This window comes from Platichthys flesus, chromosome 23 (genome assembly GCF_949316205.1).
Source record: "Platichthys flesus chromosome 23, fPlaFle2.1, whole genome shotgun sequence".
Classification (NCBI taxonomy): Eukaryota; Metazoa; Chordata; class Actinopteri; order Pleuronectiformes; family Pleuronectidae; genus Platichthys; species Platichthys flesus.
In genome coordinates this window covers 2903684-2926101 of record NC_084967.1, presented here as the reverse complement: position 1 = coordinate 2926101, position 22418 = coordinate 2903684, and the positions used below count along the sequence as shown (strand labels likewise).

Here is a 22418-nt window from a genome sequence, read left to right as displayed (position 1 = left end):
GACTTTGTGAGGAACGCAAATAGAGAGAGTTCACAAATGCTATTTATGGAAATGAGGTCACATGAGACTTGTGGGAGAGTTGCGCAGATATGTTCAAATAATAAAAGAAATAACAACAAAATATACAAAAATGCAGCTAATTAAAAATTGCTGAGTGATTAAACTCTATCTGATAATTAAACATGTCAAATTTGCCGCCGTCTAATTGCTGGATTACGGCAAATTCCGAGGCCTTAAACAAGGTCACAGGATAGAAACCGGAGAGGGGAATAAAAATCTGTCTGTTCCACTTCCCACAAAATAAAGGAGGAGCACGACTGGAACTCCAAATGTGTGCAGAGTTGATTTCAGTGACTCTAACTCCTCACACACACACACACACACACACGTGTGTGTGTGTGTGTGTGTGTTCGCGTTGACCGTCACACGGACACGGTGGAAATGTCAGCCGCCTCTCTTACCGTAGGTAGTCTCTCCGGCACAGGATGAGGTTGGCTTTGGTGTAGAGCGTGGAGCCCACCTCGCCCAGCCGGCAGTCGCAGCAGGCACACTTGAGGCAGTCCTCGTGCCAGTACTTATCGAGGGCCTTCAGCAGGTAGCGGTCCTTGATCTTCCGGTTGCAGCCGGCACAGCCTTTTGGCTTGGTGTCCGGCTGGACGGAGAGCATTTGTATACCTGGGAGACGCCGGGAGACAAGAGAGAGGATTTAGACACTCGTCATCCTGTACCAGCATACCAACAATTTTTGTCACAGAGAGTAAAATACAGGTTGTCTACGTGCATTTTCATTTATAATTTTAAATGACAAAATGAAATAAGTGAAAATGAGTATTCACAGGCTGTAACGTTCCATTTATAACGTGTCTGAAATTACTGTCTGGCATATTACTGTACGCAGACAACTGTGAAGAGTGAAGCTAAATGTAATCAAACAAAAAACACAGAATTAAATCATAAACCGCAACCCTCAATGGAGCCAGGAGTTTGCGGAGACATTTCTCACAGGATTGTACGATCTTTAGAAGAAATAAATCATATGAACACATAAAAACATCATGTTAAAAATCAAAAAGTCCTTTGTGCACTGGACAAAATATATCAAACCAATAAACGGATTAAAAAACTTTCATTCAAGGCATTATTGGCTTGTTATGTAAAAAAAAAAAGAAAAGTGCACTGAAAAAGGTAAACACTATTTTTTGACACACAGCAAAATTAGGGTACATAGAGAAAAGAGATCCTCATGCGTAGGGTTCTCGAATTCACTTCTTAAGCAAACCTATTTGCTCACAATGCAATCAAAAGATAGATTACACATGGTTAAGAGACAGCTCTGAAAAGGCGTGCAGAGTATGTCGTGTGACATGTGTGTTACAGTTCCTGTTTTAGATCATTTTAGATCAGGCCTGAATAAAACAACACAAAAACTATTTCTATGTTTGAGAACGCACGACGGCGTGAGCCTTGATTTGAGTCTGCCAACATTTGGATGTGTCTCCTCTGATAACGCGCTGTGGTATTGAAGCAGGTGGAATGAGCAGGTTGGTCAGAAGAGAGGACGGGAAGGAAAGAGACACATCCTCCTTCTTATGAAGAACAGAGTTTGAAGGGAGGCTAAATAAAACATCTAACTCAATTATTTTTACAGTATTATCGTACTGATTTTATAAAAGAGTTAACTTAAGGCAAGTGTGGACGCTGTTTAATTTGTTACATGAAGAGAACACTCACCAATAATTCCTGTGCTTTGAAGTCTCATTTAAACAACACCGAACTGAACCAAAGTCTGCTTCCAGAGCTGCCAGTAAATGACTGGAACTAGTCACTGGTTTTGACAATGAAGGAGAAGAAGAGCGTGCAGGCTGTCTGTCGGTCGCTACACTAACAGGAGCACTGTTTAACTGTTTACGGGACCAACACACACACAAATAGACACAAAGCCACAGTTTCACTCCTTTTTCCTGGACACTCTCCTTTTTTAGATATATGTTGACCCTCCCTGTGTTTGGGGGAGGCGTGGCTACAGGCGAGGAGCTTTGCGGCTGCCTGCATTGTTCGGGCCTGAGCTGACTGAGGAGAGCCTTTGTAGGCCGGTGGGGTGGGAGGAGAGGGAGGGCAATGTGGCCCAATGTGGCTTCGCACCAGGCTGGAATTAGTATTCTCCTACTATTCCCTGAGGACAGGCACACCCCCCACTCCCCTTTGTCCTCCTTTCACCACACACACACAAACACACAGACACGCACACTATATCTTAAGTTGTGGTTTTATTTTTAGCTACTTTTGGAAACACTGAAACTTTCCCTTTAACCGTATTTTGGTTTGAGACATGTCGGCAAAACTCCCTCAGCGATAGTTGCCAGTGTGAATTTAAACACCACAGTTGAAACCACTTATCAGATCAATGCTGCTGCAGCACTTGTATGAAGGTGCTTCACTGCTTGGGACGTTCTATCTTTCTTCCTCGAATTCAGTCTTTAAATGATTTCAACACTGAGAAACTGAGAGGAACTTGAAAGCCGCACAGCCTCAAGTGAAACGTGTACTGTCTTCTACCTTCAGGTTGTATATTGTTGTTTCAGTGATTCAGTGTGTGCATGTAAGAGCAGGCTGATGTGCACAGTCTGCACAGACCACAGGACACTAATGGAGTGAACGTCAACCTCGAACAGACTTTGTAACTCCCTCTTGTAAATGAATAAACTGGAAGTTGAAAAAGTTAAGGACAAACTTTTTTTTTTAACCCAGTAAGGAAAGACTACACCACATGTATTCCACTGGCGGTTGTTGTGCTTCGAAGAAACTGAAAGCGTCTACCACCGCACAAGAAAATAGATTATTTTTCCACCTGCTGCACATTATTTTAGAGCTGATATCTTGTATTGATTCTGGTAGGAGAAGGTTGTCTGAGACGGTATCAAACAGGTTGCAGCGCGCAGCGAGCAGCTCATTTGTCCCAGTGCGTCCTGGCTGTTGATCTGTTAATTGGCTGGATTTGGAGAGCGCGCCGCGCACGGCTGCCTGTTCAGCGGCACTGATCCGTCCAGCCGCCTCGTTTCCACCACAAAGTCCCTGCTACTCATTACCAAACCAAAAGGGAGGAAGAGTTTCGAGCACCGCCACTCACCCCTCTCCCCTCATCCCTTTTTACAGTGCAATCAACTCGGGGGGAGAAGGAGACAAGCATGGCAGGAATTCGGTCGCTTCTCCCTTCCGATTGCCAAGAAGGAGGAGGAGGAGGGTCCCGAACAAAAGCTTCCTTTCCCCATAAAGGAAGGGGAATCACAGCTGCTCGGAGCCCCGGTGCTTTCTGTTTTCCTTGCTCGAACCCTCCCTTCCCTCCTCTCCACCCTTTCACCGAGGCTACCGCCGCCGCCGCGCGCGCCTCCTCGGCCACATGTATCATCCTCGCAACCCCGGAGCGGATGGAGGAGGGTGATGGTGATGGTGATGATGATGATGGTGATGATGGAGATGGATAGGAGACCCTGCTATTTCAGTCGCCGTGTTCCGCATGCAAGCGAGATGCTGACATTTCACCCTATCAGTTTAATTACTGTTGCCATGGCAGCGCGGCGCCGGGGAAAGGCCAGTAACGGATTTAACGCGGAGACTCAATTTGCTCGTGCGTGCTTTCAACGAGCCCAGAGAGAGAGAGAGAGAGAGAGAGAGAGAGAGAGAGAAACCGGAACATGATCATCAGCTGCTGCTGCACGATCACACAACACCGGAGCCCGTCTCCTTACGGCTCCGATGAAAGGTTATCAGAGGGGGGGGGGGGGGGGGGGACAGATAATGGATCCGGCGGCGGGTCACATCCGGACGCGTCGGGCAGCAGAGGTGATGCTGTAACTTGGGTCGTCGCAGAGCTCACCGTCACACACAAACACACACACAAACACACGCGCACACACGGAACGAAGCGCAAAAAGGCGTCTTACCGAAACTTTTCTCCCTTTTCTGCATTTGTTGAGCCGCTGAAGCAGCCGAAGCACCACCATGCAACCCGAAGCCGCCGGGTCCGGAGAGCAGCTCTGTCTGCCGGGGAGGGGAACGCTGGGCCGATCGGGCTTTTGTTCGGAGAGGAGGGGGAACAATCCAGCACGGCGACCAGAGGCGAATGAAAAGAAGTCGGGGAGGAGGTGGGTGGTGGTAGTGGTGGTGGGGGGGTTGGGGGGGGGGAGCACCGGCCAACAAAACGCAAGGCGGTGTGTGTGTGTGTGTGTGTGTGTGTGTGAGGAAGAGAGGGAGAAGGGGGGAGCTACAGAGCTGATTCCTCGCCGTCGGGCGTCACACGGCGTTTGAGGGAACGTCCCTCACCGGCCGGAGCTCCGCGCACTCGTGCGCAGAGACACAGGCGGCGGATGACAGGGCGACAAAGGAGATGCTTCTCCTCATCGGGCGCGTGTAGCCACCATCTCCTCTAATCCCGCAGCACGGCCACAGTATTAATCACAGAGGCTCCCGCTGCGCCGCGCCGCTTCTCTCATTAGCGCCTCGCTGGCGTGCCGCCGGTCACCGCGCGCGCACCACCACAGGAGGGACCCGCTCCTCCAGCGCTCCCAGTTCTCACTCGCACATGTTTACACCTTCCATAGCCTCGCGTTACTCAAATCCCTAATCACCACTAGCCTCGTTTTTTAGCCCACTTGTCTACGGGTGGTTTGTGTCAGGATGCATGCGTGCCACAGTCTGGCTCACCTTTCTCAGCAAGTTACGCAGAAACCACAACACCAGCCGCGGTGAGCAGTTTCGGATTACTCCCGGGAAAGTTTACCAAACTGGCATGGCGCGTCGCAGCGCACCGATCGGTCAGGCTGGATCAACGAGGAGCTCCGCATGGATCAGAGCGACCACTTGGCGGGATGCTACCCAGCTACAGGTGTTCGTCCGCCCGGGGAGTGTGTTGCGAGGCTCAAGCCGGCGTCCTCCTGCGGCGGAGGGAGGGAGTGAGTCGAGCTTTATTACGTCCAGAAAAGAAAAAAAATCCAATCCTTCATTGGTGAGACATCGCACCCCCACGATAAGGTCATTCACTTGATACGAGGACGGAGAGCATGGATCGCGTGCGCGCTTCCGGAACGCCCACTTTTCTTTTCCCCGACACTCGTTAGCACGTTACGGAGACAGAAACACTTGGGCGCGCGTGATCAGGGCTCCGCGCACGGCAGAGTCTAGGTATCAGGTGGAGGACAGAGGACTGGGCGCTGTTCTCCAGTCATCACACCCGACGGATATCCACACATGACGGCGATGTTTAACGACAAAAAACCTCCCGAGGACCGATGATCCACATCATGACGTGGGTTTAAACTGCAGCCAGACGGACACTTTAATGGCTCAGATTTATAAGCGACGCACACACACACACACAGACACACACACCTATCAATTCACTTAATGCGCATTAAAGCCACTTGTCTGTGTCAGTCAAATGTTGGCTCATTAACTATTTGGGGAAAATATAAATAGTGCAAACACGAAGTTGATACAACGTGGACAACTATAAGTTTTTTTTTTTGTTGCTGAGGACACTGTTTCCTGTACCTATTATTTCTCAACGCGCGCACACGCACGCGCCTCGTGAGGTCCCGGTTTCCACTGTGGCTGCCCGGGCTGATTATCTCCTCTGAACACTCTTTATTTAAATCATCCCTGTAATTAAAGTACAGAATTATACTTCGCCCAGTTATTGCACCAGTGCGCCGCCCGGTTGTAACTGGATGAGGCCCCCGCGCACGCCCCAATAAAGTGCGCGCCCCCCATCACATCTAGCCGAACACCTTCGACCCCCTCGTCGCCTCACCTCGCGGCTTGCTATGGCTTACACATACACACACGCACACACACACAGACACACACACGCACACACATACACTCACACACACGCACGCACACCTCACAGTGCTCCAGTCCACAGCCTGACAAGTTAATAGTTGGCATTCGGCTCCAGCCTAAAATGCAGCGATAATGAGATGGGTTTTAAAATGCTCTCCGCGCCATTATGAGTGATGAGATGCATTAAAGTTGACAGGGTATTACCTGCCAGTAATTAGGTTTTGTCATGGATTGAATTATTTCAAGGCGGCCTATCTTGGTAATCATGCAATTTGCTGCGGTGTGTGTGAGAGAGAGAGGGGGGAGTGTGTGTGTGAGTGTGTGTGTGTGCCTGAGCCTGCCACGTCTCTCCCGGTGCCCTTCCACTCTCCTTTCACTCACTGCGTTCCGCGTATTATCCATCCTCAGTGCGAATGGGGGGATGCTGACATGAGGCAGCGCGGTGGAAAGTGGAGGATGCGCGGATCAAGTCTCCTCGCCCAGCGGGAGCACGCACCTCCACATAAGCCCTCAGATGTGCGCGAACGAGGAGAGGCTTGTTATGTTTGCACCTGACCCCCAACCCCCTCTGCGTCTGTGTATATAATAAGGTAATATAATGACAGCGCGGACCCGTGAAGCCCGGCGGCGGCTGCGTTCAACCGCCGGAGTGTCGGGATGGTGGAGGAGAAGCAACACGCGGAGCTTTACGCGGAGCCTTAACGCGTTGAAGTCACAACCCCAAACACAAAGATAACCGCACGTACCTTGAAGTAGAGCCAGGGATGCCCGAAACAAATGCTGCAGAGGTTTGTGAGGCGGTCGTCTCGACTTCTCTCGACTTTGAATCAAAAGTGGCCACGGGGCAACTTTCTCTCAGCGCTCGCCAAAATCCAGGTTGTCCGCAGAAAAAAAAAACTTGGCGACAAGGAGTTCTGGGGAAAAAAAAGAAAAAGTTGCACAAGTTGTTGGGATGTCGGATCCCCCTCCCCGCTGCGTCCCGTGCCCGTCTCTCAGTCTATCTCTCCCTCGCTTGTCTCTTACTCTCACCCCCCTCTCGCGTCTTCCTCACCTTCGCCTGTCTTCCCCGCAGTTTGTTGAACTGTGTGCGCGCCCGAGTGCGTGCGTTGCGTGCCTCTCTCTGGTTCTCTGGCAAGGAGGAAAAGCGGCGGAGAGTCGAGCCTCCTCTCCTATTTAAGCCCCTCCACCAGGTCCCCAGTCAGCAGCACACTCCAGCTCATCCAAGAAGCTGACAAGCACCGTTAGGGAAGGCAGCGCATGTTGCTCTAATGGACCTCATTAAGCTCTACTTACAGATGTTCTCTTAACATAATTGATCTGCAGCGAGTTGAGAGGACGGCAACCTATTCCCCAGCCCCCAATTATGGCCCGGTAATTAGATCCCCAACCTCCAGCTCTCCACACTCACCCTTCTAACATTCCGAAATATCAAAGTATCTTTCTCTCAAAGCGACCGCCCCCCCCCCCATCCCTCCCCCTCTACCACCTCACCTCCGTGTCTCCTCCCTCCCCTCCCTCCCTCCTCCTCCCCGCCTCCCACCCATAAGACACTATTGACAGTCAGATCTGCTAACCTTTGTAGTGTAGCCAGACTTAGCGGTGCACTGACTCCAACTGACAGAGCTCACTCACTCCTCTCTCCCCCCCCCTCTCTCTCTCTCCTCCACTCTTCTCTCTATCTCTAACCGTTGGGAGACAAGAGTGAGTGGCACAGATGGGGAAAGAAAGAAAGAAAGGGAGAGAGAAAGGAAGGGAAGGAAGGAAAAAAAAAAACAAGTTAGTACTTTCCATAACGGTTGTAATGATAATATCTGTCAGGGGAAAATCCTTTTTTTTCCGTTGTGTCTTTTATCTTAAATAATTCCTGTGATGGCAACTTTGCCGGGTTGGGGTGAGTGGGGGTGGGGGCTGCTGGGAAACCGGTGAAGAGTGATAGTGCAGCTTTTATAATGCCAATCAGTGCCACTCCTATCACCCATCCAATTAGCCAGGCTGCTAAAACAGAAAGCACTTGACACGTTTTGTGACGAGGTGCCATCAAGTATTTTCAGAGCAGGTGCTGGTTGATTAAACGTTCACACATATTTACTATATATGTTATCACATTTGTACTGCACACACATTTTTTTCCTGCAGGTCTGGATGCACAACCCAGATTAAAACGTGTCTTTCTGTGCATTGTTGTTTCTGCAGGAGTACGCATCAGCGTTATCTCCCTTACCTAAGGACAAATACCTTAAAAATTTGACGGTGACAGAACATAGGTACGCTTCAAGTACATTCTATAGAAACTACGCATATACTGTATGTTACATAGCTAATATATCAGCTAGTCTGTTGTTGCTCAAGGTATTTTGTCCTGTCACTGATGTCTATTTGAAAACTGTTTAAGTTATAGGCCCATATAATTTGAGTTATAGGCCTATAAATAATATCACCTCTCTCTCTCCCTCATATATGGTGGACAAGTACAACACACACATATTGTTTTTTTACAACTCACACCATCCTTGAATAGAATACTAAAGCACTGAATGTAGATTAAGCCACCACTTAACATAAACCATTACAAACGTACTGGCTCCTCTGGTTTGAGGAACTATTGTCAAAAACTGCAGTGGCCCTGTAATTGCAGCGCTTTCAAAAGAAAGGGAAAAAACAGTGAACACAAGAGATAAGAGGAAGGTGAAAAAATTGTGTGGTCCCGGGTTACACTGCGGGAACCCAACAAGGTCTAGAGTTGGGAAGCAGAGTTTCATAATTAAAGAAGCAGTGTTTAGGATTTAGTGGCATCTTGTGGTGAAGTTGCAGATTGCAATCAACTGAATACCCCTCCACTAACCCCAGGGTGGCCCTCAGGTAACCTAAAAACAAGAAGACGACATAAAGAATAAGGAGGAAATACAATATATGTATATGTCACATAAAAGCCATTTAAGGACCGCTGTGTGGGGTTTTAAAGGAGAAATTTAAGATAATAGTCATAGTGTTGTTTTCATCGGTGTAATCACATGAGCCAAGAATTAATGATTTAAAAAGCGAATAAGTGCTGCAACCAGAAGTCGCTGATTTGCATTTCAACCCTGCCACACATCTGTTGGCAGACATTTCGCAGGAGTGAGTCTTGTCCCTGGCAGCATGCAGACAGTTTGGGGACATACCCTGCTGCTATTTGATGCCAATTCATGACACGCCATGCGTTTCATATCATCATATATGTAAAATGTAATGTTTAAATTGATATGGAGGATTTGATCCTTGATCCTTTATTTCTGGGGCAGCGTATGGCCTGTGAAAAGAGAAGAAAGAATTAGATCTGTGATCAGACACTTTGCTTTATGGATGTTTACATCTTGAGGGATAAAAGACAATCGTAACTTTGAAATATTCCTCATCAAAATTTTGCAGCTGGCCTTGCTAGATGGGGTCTAGCTTTTTTTTCAGATATGTCATTGGGCCTTTTCCAACATTCAGAAACAGGAATGCAGCCCCTAGCTGTGGTTTGTTTGACCACAATTTACTACAGTCTAAAAAATAAACACCTAGCAATGATGCATTAATAAAAAATAATTAGTATCACATTATTTGAATGGTTGCTGTATAACAATTTTAAGGCCTACTCTGTCCACTGCTATTTTTTTTTTCTGTAGACACTTGTGGCTGGTGGGAGCTGTTATTCTGGACAGCACTGAATGTTGACATGGATCATCTGACCTGGTTGTACATCACCCGTTTCCTCACTATTGCCCTTCCAACAATTTAGTTTAAGGATCTGAGACTAGGGATTGGACTGTATGGAGGTTATATTCTACACGAGCTGATAAGATTTGGGCTTCATTAACTGGAGGGCCAAAGGGCTTGCTGGCAAACATCAGAATGTTATGGATGGACCCCAGCTCTGCAGTTGATGAACAAGCACAGAGGGAACTCTCAGATGACATAATTCATTTCCAAATAGTATTCTAATAACAATCACTTAAAGGTTCAGTGTGTAGAGTTTAGGGACCTCTGCTGGTGAATTTGCATGTTGCAGTGCCGGTCACCTCACCCTCCCCTTCCAAATATGAAGGAGAATCTGGGGTAGCCTTCAGTTGTCATAAAAACTCAAAAGGTGTTTAGTTTGTCCAGTCTGGGCTGCTGTAAAAAAACATGGCAGCCTCCGTAGAGAGGACCCACTCCTGATGTTGATATTAAGTATTTAAATACAAAGGGCCCATTCTAGGGTAAATAAAACAACAATTTGTACAATCTAGAGGAAACCCACAGTTAAAACATCACTATGATTATTTTATATAAAATGTGTTCAAATAGATCTCTTTCATCTAAATCTTACCCAATGAACCTTTAAAAAGTGACAAAAAAATGGAACATCAAAACTATACCTGAGGGGCAGGTGGATACCTCTTTGGTCACGGATCCTTTTCTCTATCCGCCCGCTTTTCTCTGTTCTTCTCCATGTTGAAAGGCTTCTAGGGATGATCTTTGTATCCGAGTTTATTATAATGAACTCTAAAATTCACCTAATTTGTGTACGTTTAAACCACAGATTTCCCCTCTAGGGCAATGCATATAAAATGTAAACAAATTCTAATACAATTCACGTGCAGGAGTGGACACTGCTAAGTTGACCCAGAATTACATTACTCAGTAAATAAATTCATCAGAGTGGTTTGCCCTCTTCCATCAATAACATAACTCCACATATCCTTGTTCCACTGCAGTAGGACGGGGACCAACCCTTTACTGACCGTTTTCATGAGAAAAAGATAAATGCTTAATAATAATACTTAAGAATATCGATGGTAAGTAGGGGTGCTGTAAACCCTTGGTTTTCAAAAATAACTTTTTATAAATACACTTAAAGCATGTATTCTATAGCTTAGTTTTTGAAACATGCCAAAATGGTTTGGCGCACTCGACTCTGTTCTTCTTCTTGGATCTGTATAATCAGTGGACAACAGAAAATGTTTTTAGGCAGACTGTTTTAAAGTCAGATGTTATGCAAATTGGGGTCAAGCTAACATTTACTAATTTAAGTATTAATTATGTGTGTTGCCCGCAGGAGGGGATTTGAATGGTAATTATTGGAAGCGTTAGTGTGTCATTGCTGTATAATATATGATCATAAGGTTGAAGAGTGAAGCCACAGAGTGGAGGCCCAATGATGCTGACTTACTGAAGACAGCTGATATGTTTGAATGGGCCTCTGTGAACCGCTCAGCAAGCTTCACCTCCTGTTGGGGCATGTTGAAACTTGTAATGAAGCCATTTCCTCTCCAGGACCACAGAGCTTCTCTGCGTCTGTCGCTTGTCAGAGAAACCCATATTGATACGATCTCTTTTGTGTGTTTTCGTAATGGTGATGTAGAGCAGGACCACCAGGGGTCCGCGGCCCCCTGTTGGTCCACAACGGCATTGCAGGGGGTCTGCGAAATTCAGTTGTAGCCCCAGTTTATGTTGATTGTTATTGATCACCATTCCTTTAACGTTCTCTCAACATGTCAGCTACACATCTGTACATTTAAGTCATTAACATTATATATTGACGTACATATGGTCCTGAGATGCAGTACAACTACAAACTGCATTTTAATTTTGTTTTCAATTCTTAAGCACTGAAAATCAAACTTTTTAGTAGTTTTTTAAACATTTTTGTAGATTTGTTTGAGTTTTTTAAAATAAAACCAACATGGATAACCAAATGTTAAAACTTCCTTCTATCCACAGGCACGCACGCACACACACACACACACACACACACACACACACACACACACACACACACGTAGGCACGCGTGCTTAGGCACATCAGTTGGCCGCGGATTACTTTCTAGTCAGAATGGTGGTCCCTGGGACAAAACCAGTTGAAGACCCCTGATGTAGATGCTTGACTGACCATACAACATAAAACTGTGTTGGGACATGGTTTTTGTGCAAACCACAGGCCTCCTCTAAGTCAAACTTGCCGCATGTGCTGGAGTGGACTCAATCCCCCAAGATGCAACAGGTTCCATTGATCTTTGAAAGTCAAGGAACTCAGTCTCCCAGAGGATGTAACAGGATGCTGCATGTCCTTGGGGTCAGGGCAATATCACACAAAGGTGTCAAGAGCCACCAGGGTCAACTCCTATTGGTCACTCTGGTCCAAGACCTGTGAGGTCACCAGTGCCAATAAAAGGAGAGGTCTCCCCAAGATCTTTCTCTTTCTACAATCCTTCGAAGGCCAGCAGGCTGTCCAGCCTCTCTTCTCCTACATCGCCAAGGGGGGGGGGCCTGGCTGATCCAGCTTCCTTCTCTATCCAACTCGCAACTGGAGGTCAGAGGTGCAGCTCCCCTGCCCACACTCTTCAAGGAAATCTCCTCGCCCTTCAAGCTCTACCAAACTCCTCGTAGCGACGCGATGTCCTGCAGGAAAACTTCAACCAGCATCTTAGCACACGGCTCGACAGAATCGCGAATGCAGAAATCTACGACCACAAAGCCAGGAGATGTCACAGAACTGCAAACTGAACAGCAACTTCTTTTCCTCTTTCCCTCGGACTGGTAACATAATCTGGGCTTAATAATTATACTACGCTAAGCAAGACTGTTTATTTGATCGGTGTGTGCTTATAAGTTTGATATATGCTCTGACGTTGAAGGCATAAGTTAAAGGAAGGTTACTAGTTAGGCTCGCCACAGGCTTTGTCCCTGACTATCATTATCTGATTAACATCCACGCAGACATAGCATCTCACCTAGTTAAACCTTCCCCCTGTGCCGTGAGGCAACCTCAGAAGAAGGGGGGGGGGGGGGGGGGGCTCTTATCTTAGGGAGCATTCTTTAAAGCATGCTAATTTACATTCACACACACACTCACACACCTCCTAGTTAGTTAGTTTGATTGTTTAGTAACTTGTGTTTTTATACTTTATTATGTTAATAATAAATGTTCTTCTTTCACAAATGTTCTGTCATTAATATTGCATAAGTGAATCTTGCCAACCGTTACACTGCTAAGAACTCCATAACCTTCATTGTTCATTATATAATCTTTAATGGTAAAATATTGAGATTTCTAATTGAACTAGATCTAAATGAGACTGATCTTAATCAATAAATTGGCTATCTTTTCCCTTCTATGAAGGGTGGTGCCCCGCGAGAACTTTAACCAATTAAAGTTATGATTTAATATTAATATTTTAAATATTAATGTTTTACATTTTATTTTGATAACCAAATTTATTGAGTGCCTAAAGGCACACCATTCTATGGTAACTCTTTTCAAGCACTATTGCACAACAACTGTCAGGAAAAGATCTACACAAGAAACAAAGTCATGCTGTTAAAAGTATTTCTACCACTGATTTCTGAGACAGTTGCTATAGCTGGTTGATATAATCACAAACTACAGCAACATTGTCCCCCAATTGTAACTTAATTTTCTTGTGCCAAAAGCCGTTGATGTATCCACACAAGACGTGTCCTGTCATTTTAAGAGGGTTGCTCCATTGTCCCAATGTTCATGAACTTAAAGAGCAGTGCAACTTCGGTGCAGTTATTTCCAGACAGGAGTATATTTGATGCTAAGATGAAGTAGCCAGCTGGCACCCTCTGCTTGAATGTAGGATGAGAGTTCCACTGCCAGACAAAGTGATTGTTTGGACAGAGATAAAAAAGAAGGGAATCAAGGCAAGATAGCATTTAGCTTTCAGCACCACTGACAATGGCTGCCAATTTCGTTGAGGCTGTCATCAACAGAAATAAGAGCAAACACTAACGGTGGAAGCCAGCAGACTAGTCACTAGTCTGATGCAGGGTCTGGTGTGTTGTGCACAGTGCTCCTGTCAACTATTCAAGTCCCCCCTTGCTATGCCTGAGCACAGGTGTCCTCACATGTGGGGAAAAGGGGCCAAGACATTGGTTGTCGTTGTTGTCATGCTCAACATCCCAGCAAAAGAAAATGGTGTTGAATGGAGTGCGGGTGGATATCATACTTCTCAAAGCGGTCACAGACATTGGAGGCTTTAACAGGAGCGCTGCCTATTCACTCTGATTTGGCTGTATTCTGGTTCTGTACATTCACTTGTGCGGCATCACAGGCAACTGCCAATCAAATCGTGTTGAAACAAATGCTCAAACGCAAGGCAACAACGTTAAATGAGCATGAAGAGCAGAGGCAGTTGGTGAATCCGGTTTGTGTTAATCTGTTTATTTGTAATCGTATCCTTCGAATGGACAGCGAAGCAATGCACGCTAGCAAGACAACCAGTGTTGTGTGTCTAAAGTTTGAAACTGTGGATTTTGCTGCTATGAAGAATACACCATCACCGAGCATCAAGCACAAAGAGCAGCAGGTAAAATGTTGAGGGAGGAGTGTCAGGCCTTTGCATTGGATGATAATGGCGTCAGTTGCGTCTTATCTCCCTAGATATCACCCTTCGTGAAACCAGTTCAGTACACACAAGCTTCTTCTGCTCCGAAGACTCAACCATGAAAATGAAAGAGTACATGCAAGGTTCATAGAAAAATCAATGGGTAACACCATCGTGGTGGCCATTATCATCGCCATTGTCTGCAAGGATGTCAGCCACTGCCTCTGTTGAGATTACAAAGACCCTGGCCAGTCAGTTCCTGATCATTTCTCCATACAAGGGCATGATGGATGTGCTGGATGGAAACATAGGATACTAGGATACATGCAAAACACCAAGGAGTTTAATCAAGGAATTAAAAGAGCTATATCAAATAAAGATTCCTGTGGAGGGGGATGGTGCAGCACAAGACTTCCTCCTGACAAGAACAGCTGGTGCTCACCAAGGCCTGCACCATTCGCTGCTCTTCATCACATTACATCAGCACTTGGGTCATTTGGATGTGCAGAGAACATTTGACCGCATTTGGGAGAGGTCCTATTGGCCTTAGTCCTCAATAAGTTGCATCATCAGATGGGCACAGAGTTGCAGAGCAGACTGACGGCTGGGCTGAAAGAACTGTCAGGCATCCAGAGCTCCCACACAACACCCTACCACCTTCTGCAAGGGGTTTAAGGACTCAAATTTAAAGTGCGTTTACCTTGGACATTGCAGTTTATAGATCATTTATAGCATTGCTGTGTTGTTTGGGCTGGTGATTATGCATTTCTGTATTTGTGTTAGTGAGGATCAGTGGAGGACAATCTGAGTGGCTATATTTCTCTTGCAGCAGAGCAGTCCAACAGTTCTCAGTCAGGATCTATAGCAGAGCTGATGTACAGTGATTTTCACATTACAAAGGTGGGATGAAAAAGTAAATACACAGCCCTCATACTGAATCATTGGTCACTGAGCATTTATGTTTTGTATATTTCAGTTTGACGATTTCCGATGATGAATATCTGACATTTGTTCAATGGATCCCAATCCCAGTGGTCCATTGGTTAGCGCTACACTCCCCCTGTGTGCAGCTGTGACCTCTACTTTCCTCCCACACTTCCCACCCAGGGGTTAGGTTAATTTTAGACTCTAAAGTGCCCGTAGGTGTGAATGTTAATGGCTGTTTCTCTCTACATGTCAGCCTGTGATAGACTGGTACCTGGGGACTGTGGCTCAAGAGGCAGAGAGGGTGGTCCTCTTAAGCCTAGTTCAAAATACAGGATTTTCAGACTAATTTGCCAGTCACCGATGACTTTTGAAATTGGGTGACGAAACCACCTGATTGCAGAAAAGTGCTGTATTAATCCATTTAGCATTTACCATTGCCTCTTGCCCAATGTCAGCTGGGGTTGGCTCCACCCCCTTGCAACCAAGGATACTTATAAATAATGGATGGATCCAAACACACTGTATGTGCATGGCTCTATCCATCTACTTCTACTGTATGTAAAATCAATGTATAAATCAGATTTATGAAGAGAAATGCCTCAAAGCCATGACCTAAAGGTTTTCTTAAACAGCTTTAACAGTGACAGAAAACAGGCCACTGGTATCACGGCAGCTGATGTGAGGGGGTTTGTTGCAATCATAACAAATCTCTGTAACTCTGAGTGAATCACTTCACAGAACACTTTGACATTTCCTAGAGGACACTCTATGCTCCCGCCGCTATCATTGTCCTTCCATTGTGGAGTCATCTCAGGCAATCCAGGAGCTTAAGGAGTGAATACCTCACTGTGGTCCTCCATCCCCACGCACACACTCACACACACTCACACACACACACCCTCGTCCAGCCCACGAGGATGTCAGGAGGAGAAACCAACTGCACTCTCAACCAACAGAGCCTCTCCTTAAAGACACTCTCAGTAACGGCTACCAGTAGATGACTCTTAAGTGGGGTCAAGGGATATAGAATTTTAAGGACAACTTTTCCGTAACAGACCCATTTTTTTCTTTTGGCGAAGGAGAAGTGGCAGAACTTAGTTCCAGCTCCATCTCTCCACAAAAGTCTTGGGAATCACCTTTGGTAATATGTCAGAGGGGAGCCTTTGAAATCTCAAGAATAGCCGGGCCAGAGAGTATTGACCCTTCTTATGACTCCACTGAGAGTTAATGGAGATTACTTAATTCAAGCGTCTATTCATTTAGCCGGAGTATAAAATGAGGACAGCAGCAGTCAAAGAGCTGGGAGGATGGTAAAGAGGCTGTCTTGTTCTCTGGGACTCTGAACGGGAAATAATAGACAGTGGCCGGTGACAAGAGGAAGATGAAAACAGCATTCAAAGAGAAACCACAGCTTAATCTTCTGAAAAAAACGCAGAACATTCACACATAATTTTTACTATATGATCTCAATGAAACATCTATAAAAATGTCATGCCACATTGTGAATCAAAGACTACATGTTATAAAACTCTCATTTTCTCTTAAAAGATTAAAGCCTTCGGTTGAACTCTTGAAATGGTCTATGTTGTGTATAGACTATGTACATTGATTTTAAAAAGGTGAGTTACTGTATCACGAATAGTTACTTATGCCTTCAGACCTTATTTGTACTCACCTTGTTCCCATGTAGAAATTAGGCTTAATCACATTTTTATGTGAACTCAATTTGTTATCAGTGGCATAATTATCATTACTACAAGGATTTCTTTATTAATGATTGTTAAAATCATGTATGAATTAACTATCCATGTGGGTTTGTTTCTACAAAGAAAATCCTAAAAAACTGCTTGTGTGAAAATACTCACGTCAATGTTTTGTATCAAGTATAGTGCACACAAGAACAATAAGATTTAACACCAATTTAGAAAAACAAGGCTCCAGGACTCTCCTGAAGCGTAAGGTTAAAGATGCCAACCACCACAATCCACAGAGTTAAGTTGATATAGAGGGCCCTTCAGCACCAATTTGTCTCATAGGATGTTACAAGGTGGGGCATCCTGTGCCCTTAATCCTCAACAAGAGTAAGAAAAAAACAACCAAAAACACCTTTAACAAGGACAACGAATTCAAACAATATACAATTCGTCAAATCTAACCAAACTGAACCAACTGATATAAACAGTATTGGTGATGTCTACCGCCAGGTCAAAGATTGAACTCATATAAATGTTTTGTGTACAAGTGAAGATGCTCACTCATGTAATCTGGAGCCATCTCCAAAGTGATATAATGATAGGTCCTTATATCACTGATTGTCTGTATATGTTTCTTCAGACCTGATGTTCAATGGTGGCCACCTAGGTCATGATGCACTTACAGACTGGGACCCCTCACTATGTTTCAGATTTGTATTCGTAATTGCAGTGATACATTATCACCTGTATTTAATACCACATCAGAAGCATAAATAAAAGTATTAAGTATAATTACACTGTACAATTCCAAAGCCTCAACATAAGGAAATGAGAGCATGCAAGGTTTATTGTACAATGAATGGATAAAACAATCAAGGTTTTGTATATGTTCAAACCGGACATTTATCACTTGAAATATATTCCACTTAGTTACTACAAAAGTTTGTCCAAGTTTATGGATATTGTATATGACTCGAATCTTTGTAAGGGAGCAGTGGGAACAGGCTGCCCAATACACATAATAATTATTAATATTAATATATTAATAGTGTCCATAGGGACTATTTCATCAGGATAAACCAGTTCCATTAGAAAATTGTTTCAGTCACATCTGTGTCTCAAGGATTTTTCAGCTACCTTTAGCCCATCCTATTAACTTCCTTTGATTTGATAGGACCAGTTCCCTCTCCTTATCAACACAGCTGTTCCTCTGGAGGAATCATGCAGTGATCATGCAAGGATTCATAATCCACCTGCTCACCGTTGTAAATGAATAATGTCATTGAGAGAACATGTTAAAAGGAAATGACTCGGTTTGATGTCACGTGGGCAACAAGATGATACTTCTGAAAAAAGACTGGGGTCAGATTAAACTCAGTAAATCTCAACGGAAAATTCTCCTCACAAAAAAAAGCTATATATTAAATTGCGACACACTGTCAAATAGCAAATATGTCTTTTTTTTCATTTCAAATGTAAAATTCTGAGACTTATTTGGGCTAATAAATGCTAATTAAAGGTACGTTCATATGATTTCAAAATAATTTTATTCAAAATATATTGTGACAGCCCTTGTTTCCCTGGCTGTTTCCTCCGTTGCAGGTGGTTTGCCTGTATCTGTTACTTAGTCTGCTATGCGCTGGTCTCCTGCTTTGTTTTGCCTGACTTCCTGGTTACTGGGGACTCCGCCTACTCTTGATTGCTGCCTCGCTGCAGTATAAAGCCCGGTTTCATGAGGGCTTGTCTGTGTTTTTGCTTTCCACCACACAACATAAGCTACACACACATGGCTTTCACTGCATCGCACACCTCCGCCACACACTGACAAATGACTTGACATTTCATACATTTAGTAATTACTTTGAATCCATCATCTTTTTGGTTTGATTAAAGCTTTCTGTGTAGACCTCCCTTAATTGTTGTGGCCTACAACCAGCTGGTTATAACAGTATATCATTCTACACTCAGTACGAATGATTCAGTGAAAACTTGCTTTCTGACATTTTCAAAAATGTAGAAATATCTCATCATTAACATAAGTATTCAGAAGACCCTTAAACTTAAATCTCTATCTGACTGGATCAGAAGAGTGTGTCTGCAGGTCTGCAGGGTTTAAGTCTGGACCTTGGCTGAGACACTCGGGTACTTGTCCCACTCCTGTGTTGTCTTGGCTGAATTCTTCAGGTCACTGACGTGTTCTCTGGTGCATGTTTTCTTCTAAAACCTCTCTCTATTTGGCTTAATTCATCTTTCCCTAAATTCTGATCAATCGCCATATCCCTTCTGCTGAGGATCCCACCCATAGCATGACACTGCCACCAGCATGCGTCACCATATGAATGGTAGTAGCCAGGAACTGAGCAGTGACTTGTTTCCAGCTGATACACAGTAGTGCTTTGAGTTCTCGACCCATTCTTTCCTCATTTACCTCATGCTCTCAGAGTCCTTTGAACATGGCACACTCCAAGAGGCCTGTCATTTGCCTCTTACACCAGAATGGCCTTTGTCTAACCACAACACATAAAGTCTTTCCAACAGGTTCTACCATCTCCACAGAAAACTTCTGAAACTCTGTTAAAGTGACCATTGGGTTCTAGGTCACGTCTATGACTTGTCCCTAAGAAGAGTCCTTCAAACTTCTTCCATTTGATGCCACTGTGCTCCACTCAGAGCTTTAGAAATGGTTTCATACCTTTACCCTGATCTATGGCAGTGGAACCTTATACATTCAAGCATGTGTCTTTTTATACAATTCAATTTGCCACAGAGGCACTCACAGGAAGTGCATCTCTATAATTACAGCAAAAGTAATAATTTTGTAAATGAGAAATTGTATTTACTTTTAATGATTTTGTTTTTACGGGTCATTGAGTGTGGATTAGTGGGAAAAACACATTTTATCCATTCATTCAAAATCAAATTTCCAACACAGTAAAGAGTGTAAAAGATGAAGGCCTGAAAACCTTTTCAAGCTGCTGATTTCCATTAGTATCTCAAAACAAGGCTCGTTTACAAAGCCCCCAGGTGCGAACAAATACAAAAATGTTCTTCAAATTTGTAAACTGTGTAAACAAATTCCAAATTCCTGTGCTTAACTGAAGAGTTTCTAATATTTGTGATTTCTTCAAATAATAATAACAGAGACAACATCCAACATGTATTCAAGTATCGGTGTCATTTACGGAATATCGCTTCTGGCGTGTTGCAGCCCTGGTTGCAGGTTTCAGCCATAGTGCTCAGCTGTGAGTGTCTTCGGTTAGCTTCACATAAACAAAATGACTAGTTAGCCGCATGTGGTAAATATGTACCAACACTCTCCTAGCATAGCAGCAGTCTGGCCCGGCTCTATGCATCAGTCTGACACGAGCATGTTTAATACTGCTAGTGCAGTGCCTGTTCCACACCTGCCTCTTTGGAATGGGCTGTTGGTTTGACCTGTGGTAATGCTCCAGAGCAGCCGAAAGATTATTCCGTATCATTCGTGAGTCCTCCACAATCAGTTCTACAATATACTGTCACTTTTTATTGTTTGTGTGCTGGATGTTGTGCGGAGAGTTCTTTATAAACTGTAAGGTGCACAGTGAAGTTAGAAATCATTGTGTTCATCCTTCCTGGTTTATCAGCAATGACGATTATAGTCAATATTTTTCGTAAAAATTTAAATTAAAACATTTAATTTGTTATCGTTGGTTTGTGGCTTACCCTGACCCTTCATTTAAAATGAATCCAATAAAGTTACATGGAACTTTACTTTTTAATTGAAATACATAAAGTTAATGTGTTATGCATAGTTTTTGAGTGAATAATAGTTCATCAAAGATAAAAGTATCGAGAACACATCAAATACTTTGAGGATGATCCGCAGACAGCAGTTTGAGATGCAGAGATAGATTCGTTTTGTACTCTCAGAATCTGCCAAGGCACTTTTATGCAGCTGTAATTGCATTTCAAATAATTTTATTCATTCATTTATTTATAACACACATTAATCAGCATTTGTAAATGTGCCAGTGTTCGTCACCCAGCCACTGCAGTGACTGTAGATGTTCGGATGACACCAATAGATCTGCAACAAGCTTCATTCTCATCTGTGCCTGTTAAAGTTTCCTGTCAGACAAATGAAGACACTGGTGGTGCATGCTGGGAAGTAGCTTCACGCTACAGGATCTGATAGAATGACTCTTTGCTTTTGGGTCAAATCCAGAGCTTGCTCTTCTGAGATGACATGTGACAGACAAACTGTGGGAACTAAGACAACAGGGAACAAAAGAAAAAACCCTCTCCACAGTTCTTCCTCCAAGCTTCAAACATCAAACCGTCCTAGCGGGCTCTGAATACATGTCCTCAATGTATCAATCAGTAGCTGAATGCATATATTTTTCAATAAGATGTTAATTTAACAGTTAAATTAAAACGTGGACAGGTTTTTTACGTGTTATTCCATTGATATATGAGCAGGGAGGCTTTAAACCTGAAAACACATTTTTCTTCAGTGATTCAGATGCTTTTTATGGTTTTCCCATCTGAAAACCATAAAAAGTAGTACCATCTGATACTGAATCCAAAGTAGTTGATAGACTTTACAGCAATCTGTAGACTGATTACTATTTAAATTAATTTCTCGTGCCCTTAATTACTTTGACCTGAATAAATGTCTACAAATCAGGGGAGTTCTAAGCATGATAATTGGAACAACTACGACCTGAGGACTGAGAGACAGTTCCCCCTGTTAATATTCTCTACTGGGCTGGATATTGTTCTAATGACAATATCGATTTTTGGTATGATTTGGCTGATCTGTCTTGCCTGAACTCCGGATAATCTCCAGACATTCTCTGGAAGGGCTGTATGTGAAAAGGCAAATGTCCGAGTGAGAACCTCTGGACTTTCTCCCCATTGGTAAAAAGTGGAGCGACGCTTTGATCCTGTCGACGTGCTGATCCGGAGATTTTTGCGTTGTTGAGAACGAGTGTGAGCGGAGAGTCTCCTGCCGTGTTGTTTGCGTGTGAAAGTCAACCTCCGGAGAATCTCAGGTACAAATTCTGCAGACATTCTCCCAAGATCATATCTGAAAACAGCTTATTCATTTCAAGGGAGAGAAGAAATCCAGTTTCCAGATCAGGGAACTATAGAGCTGTTACAACTTCAGAGTTTCACTTAATGATAATTGTGGCCAAAACAATTAGGATAATATTAATTTATAAAAATCATAAAAGTAATGATTTCAGTCAATTTTATCTTCAGCATTGACAGAGAGAGACAGCGAGAGAAGGGAACAAGTGAGAAATAACAATAACATAGAATCGGAGGCATTTGATTGATCTGCACGATATTGCTCCCTTTCTATTGTTGTAAATATACATGTTCGATGCCATTTTACAGACAAACACACACACACACCGACAACATCATTTGTATTGCATAACATACATAGTAGCATAAGATGCACCTTTTGAATAGCATTTTTTCAGGCCTTTAATGATAACCTTGAACAATGCAATGCTGGTAATTGCTACATTATATCAATCAGCTCCATCCGGTGTGATTTCCTTGAGTAGCTTGGGCTGAAATTACTTATGTGTTCAGAACTGAGCATTTCAAACAG

The 22418-nt window shown here is 43.9% G+C and overlaps 1 protein-coding gene across 3 annotated transcripts in view; it reads right to left on the bottom strand.

The window, feature by feature from the left end:
- lmo3 (LIM domain only 3) overlaps window positions 1-7010 on the bottom strand; it is a 48084-nt gene extending 41074 nt beyond the window's left edge. The window contains exons 1-2 of one of the 3 annotated variants that reach the window (XM_062382416.1): window positions 6585-7010; window positions 462-675 (exon numbers count right to left, since the gene is read on the bottom strand). In XM_062382416.1, the coding sequence (XP_062238400.1) occupies window positions 462-667 (206 nt within the window). In that variant the 5' untranslated portion in view covers window positions 668-675; window positions 6585-7010. Of the gene's footprint in view, window positions 1-461; window positions 676-3941; window positions 4097-4701; window positions 4926-6584 lie in introns of those variants that run through there. The other 2 variants (XM_062382417.1, XM_062382415.1) reach the window with 2 other exon arrangements.
- Between the last annotated feature and the right edge of the window lie 15408 nt (window positions 7011-22418).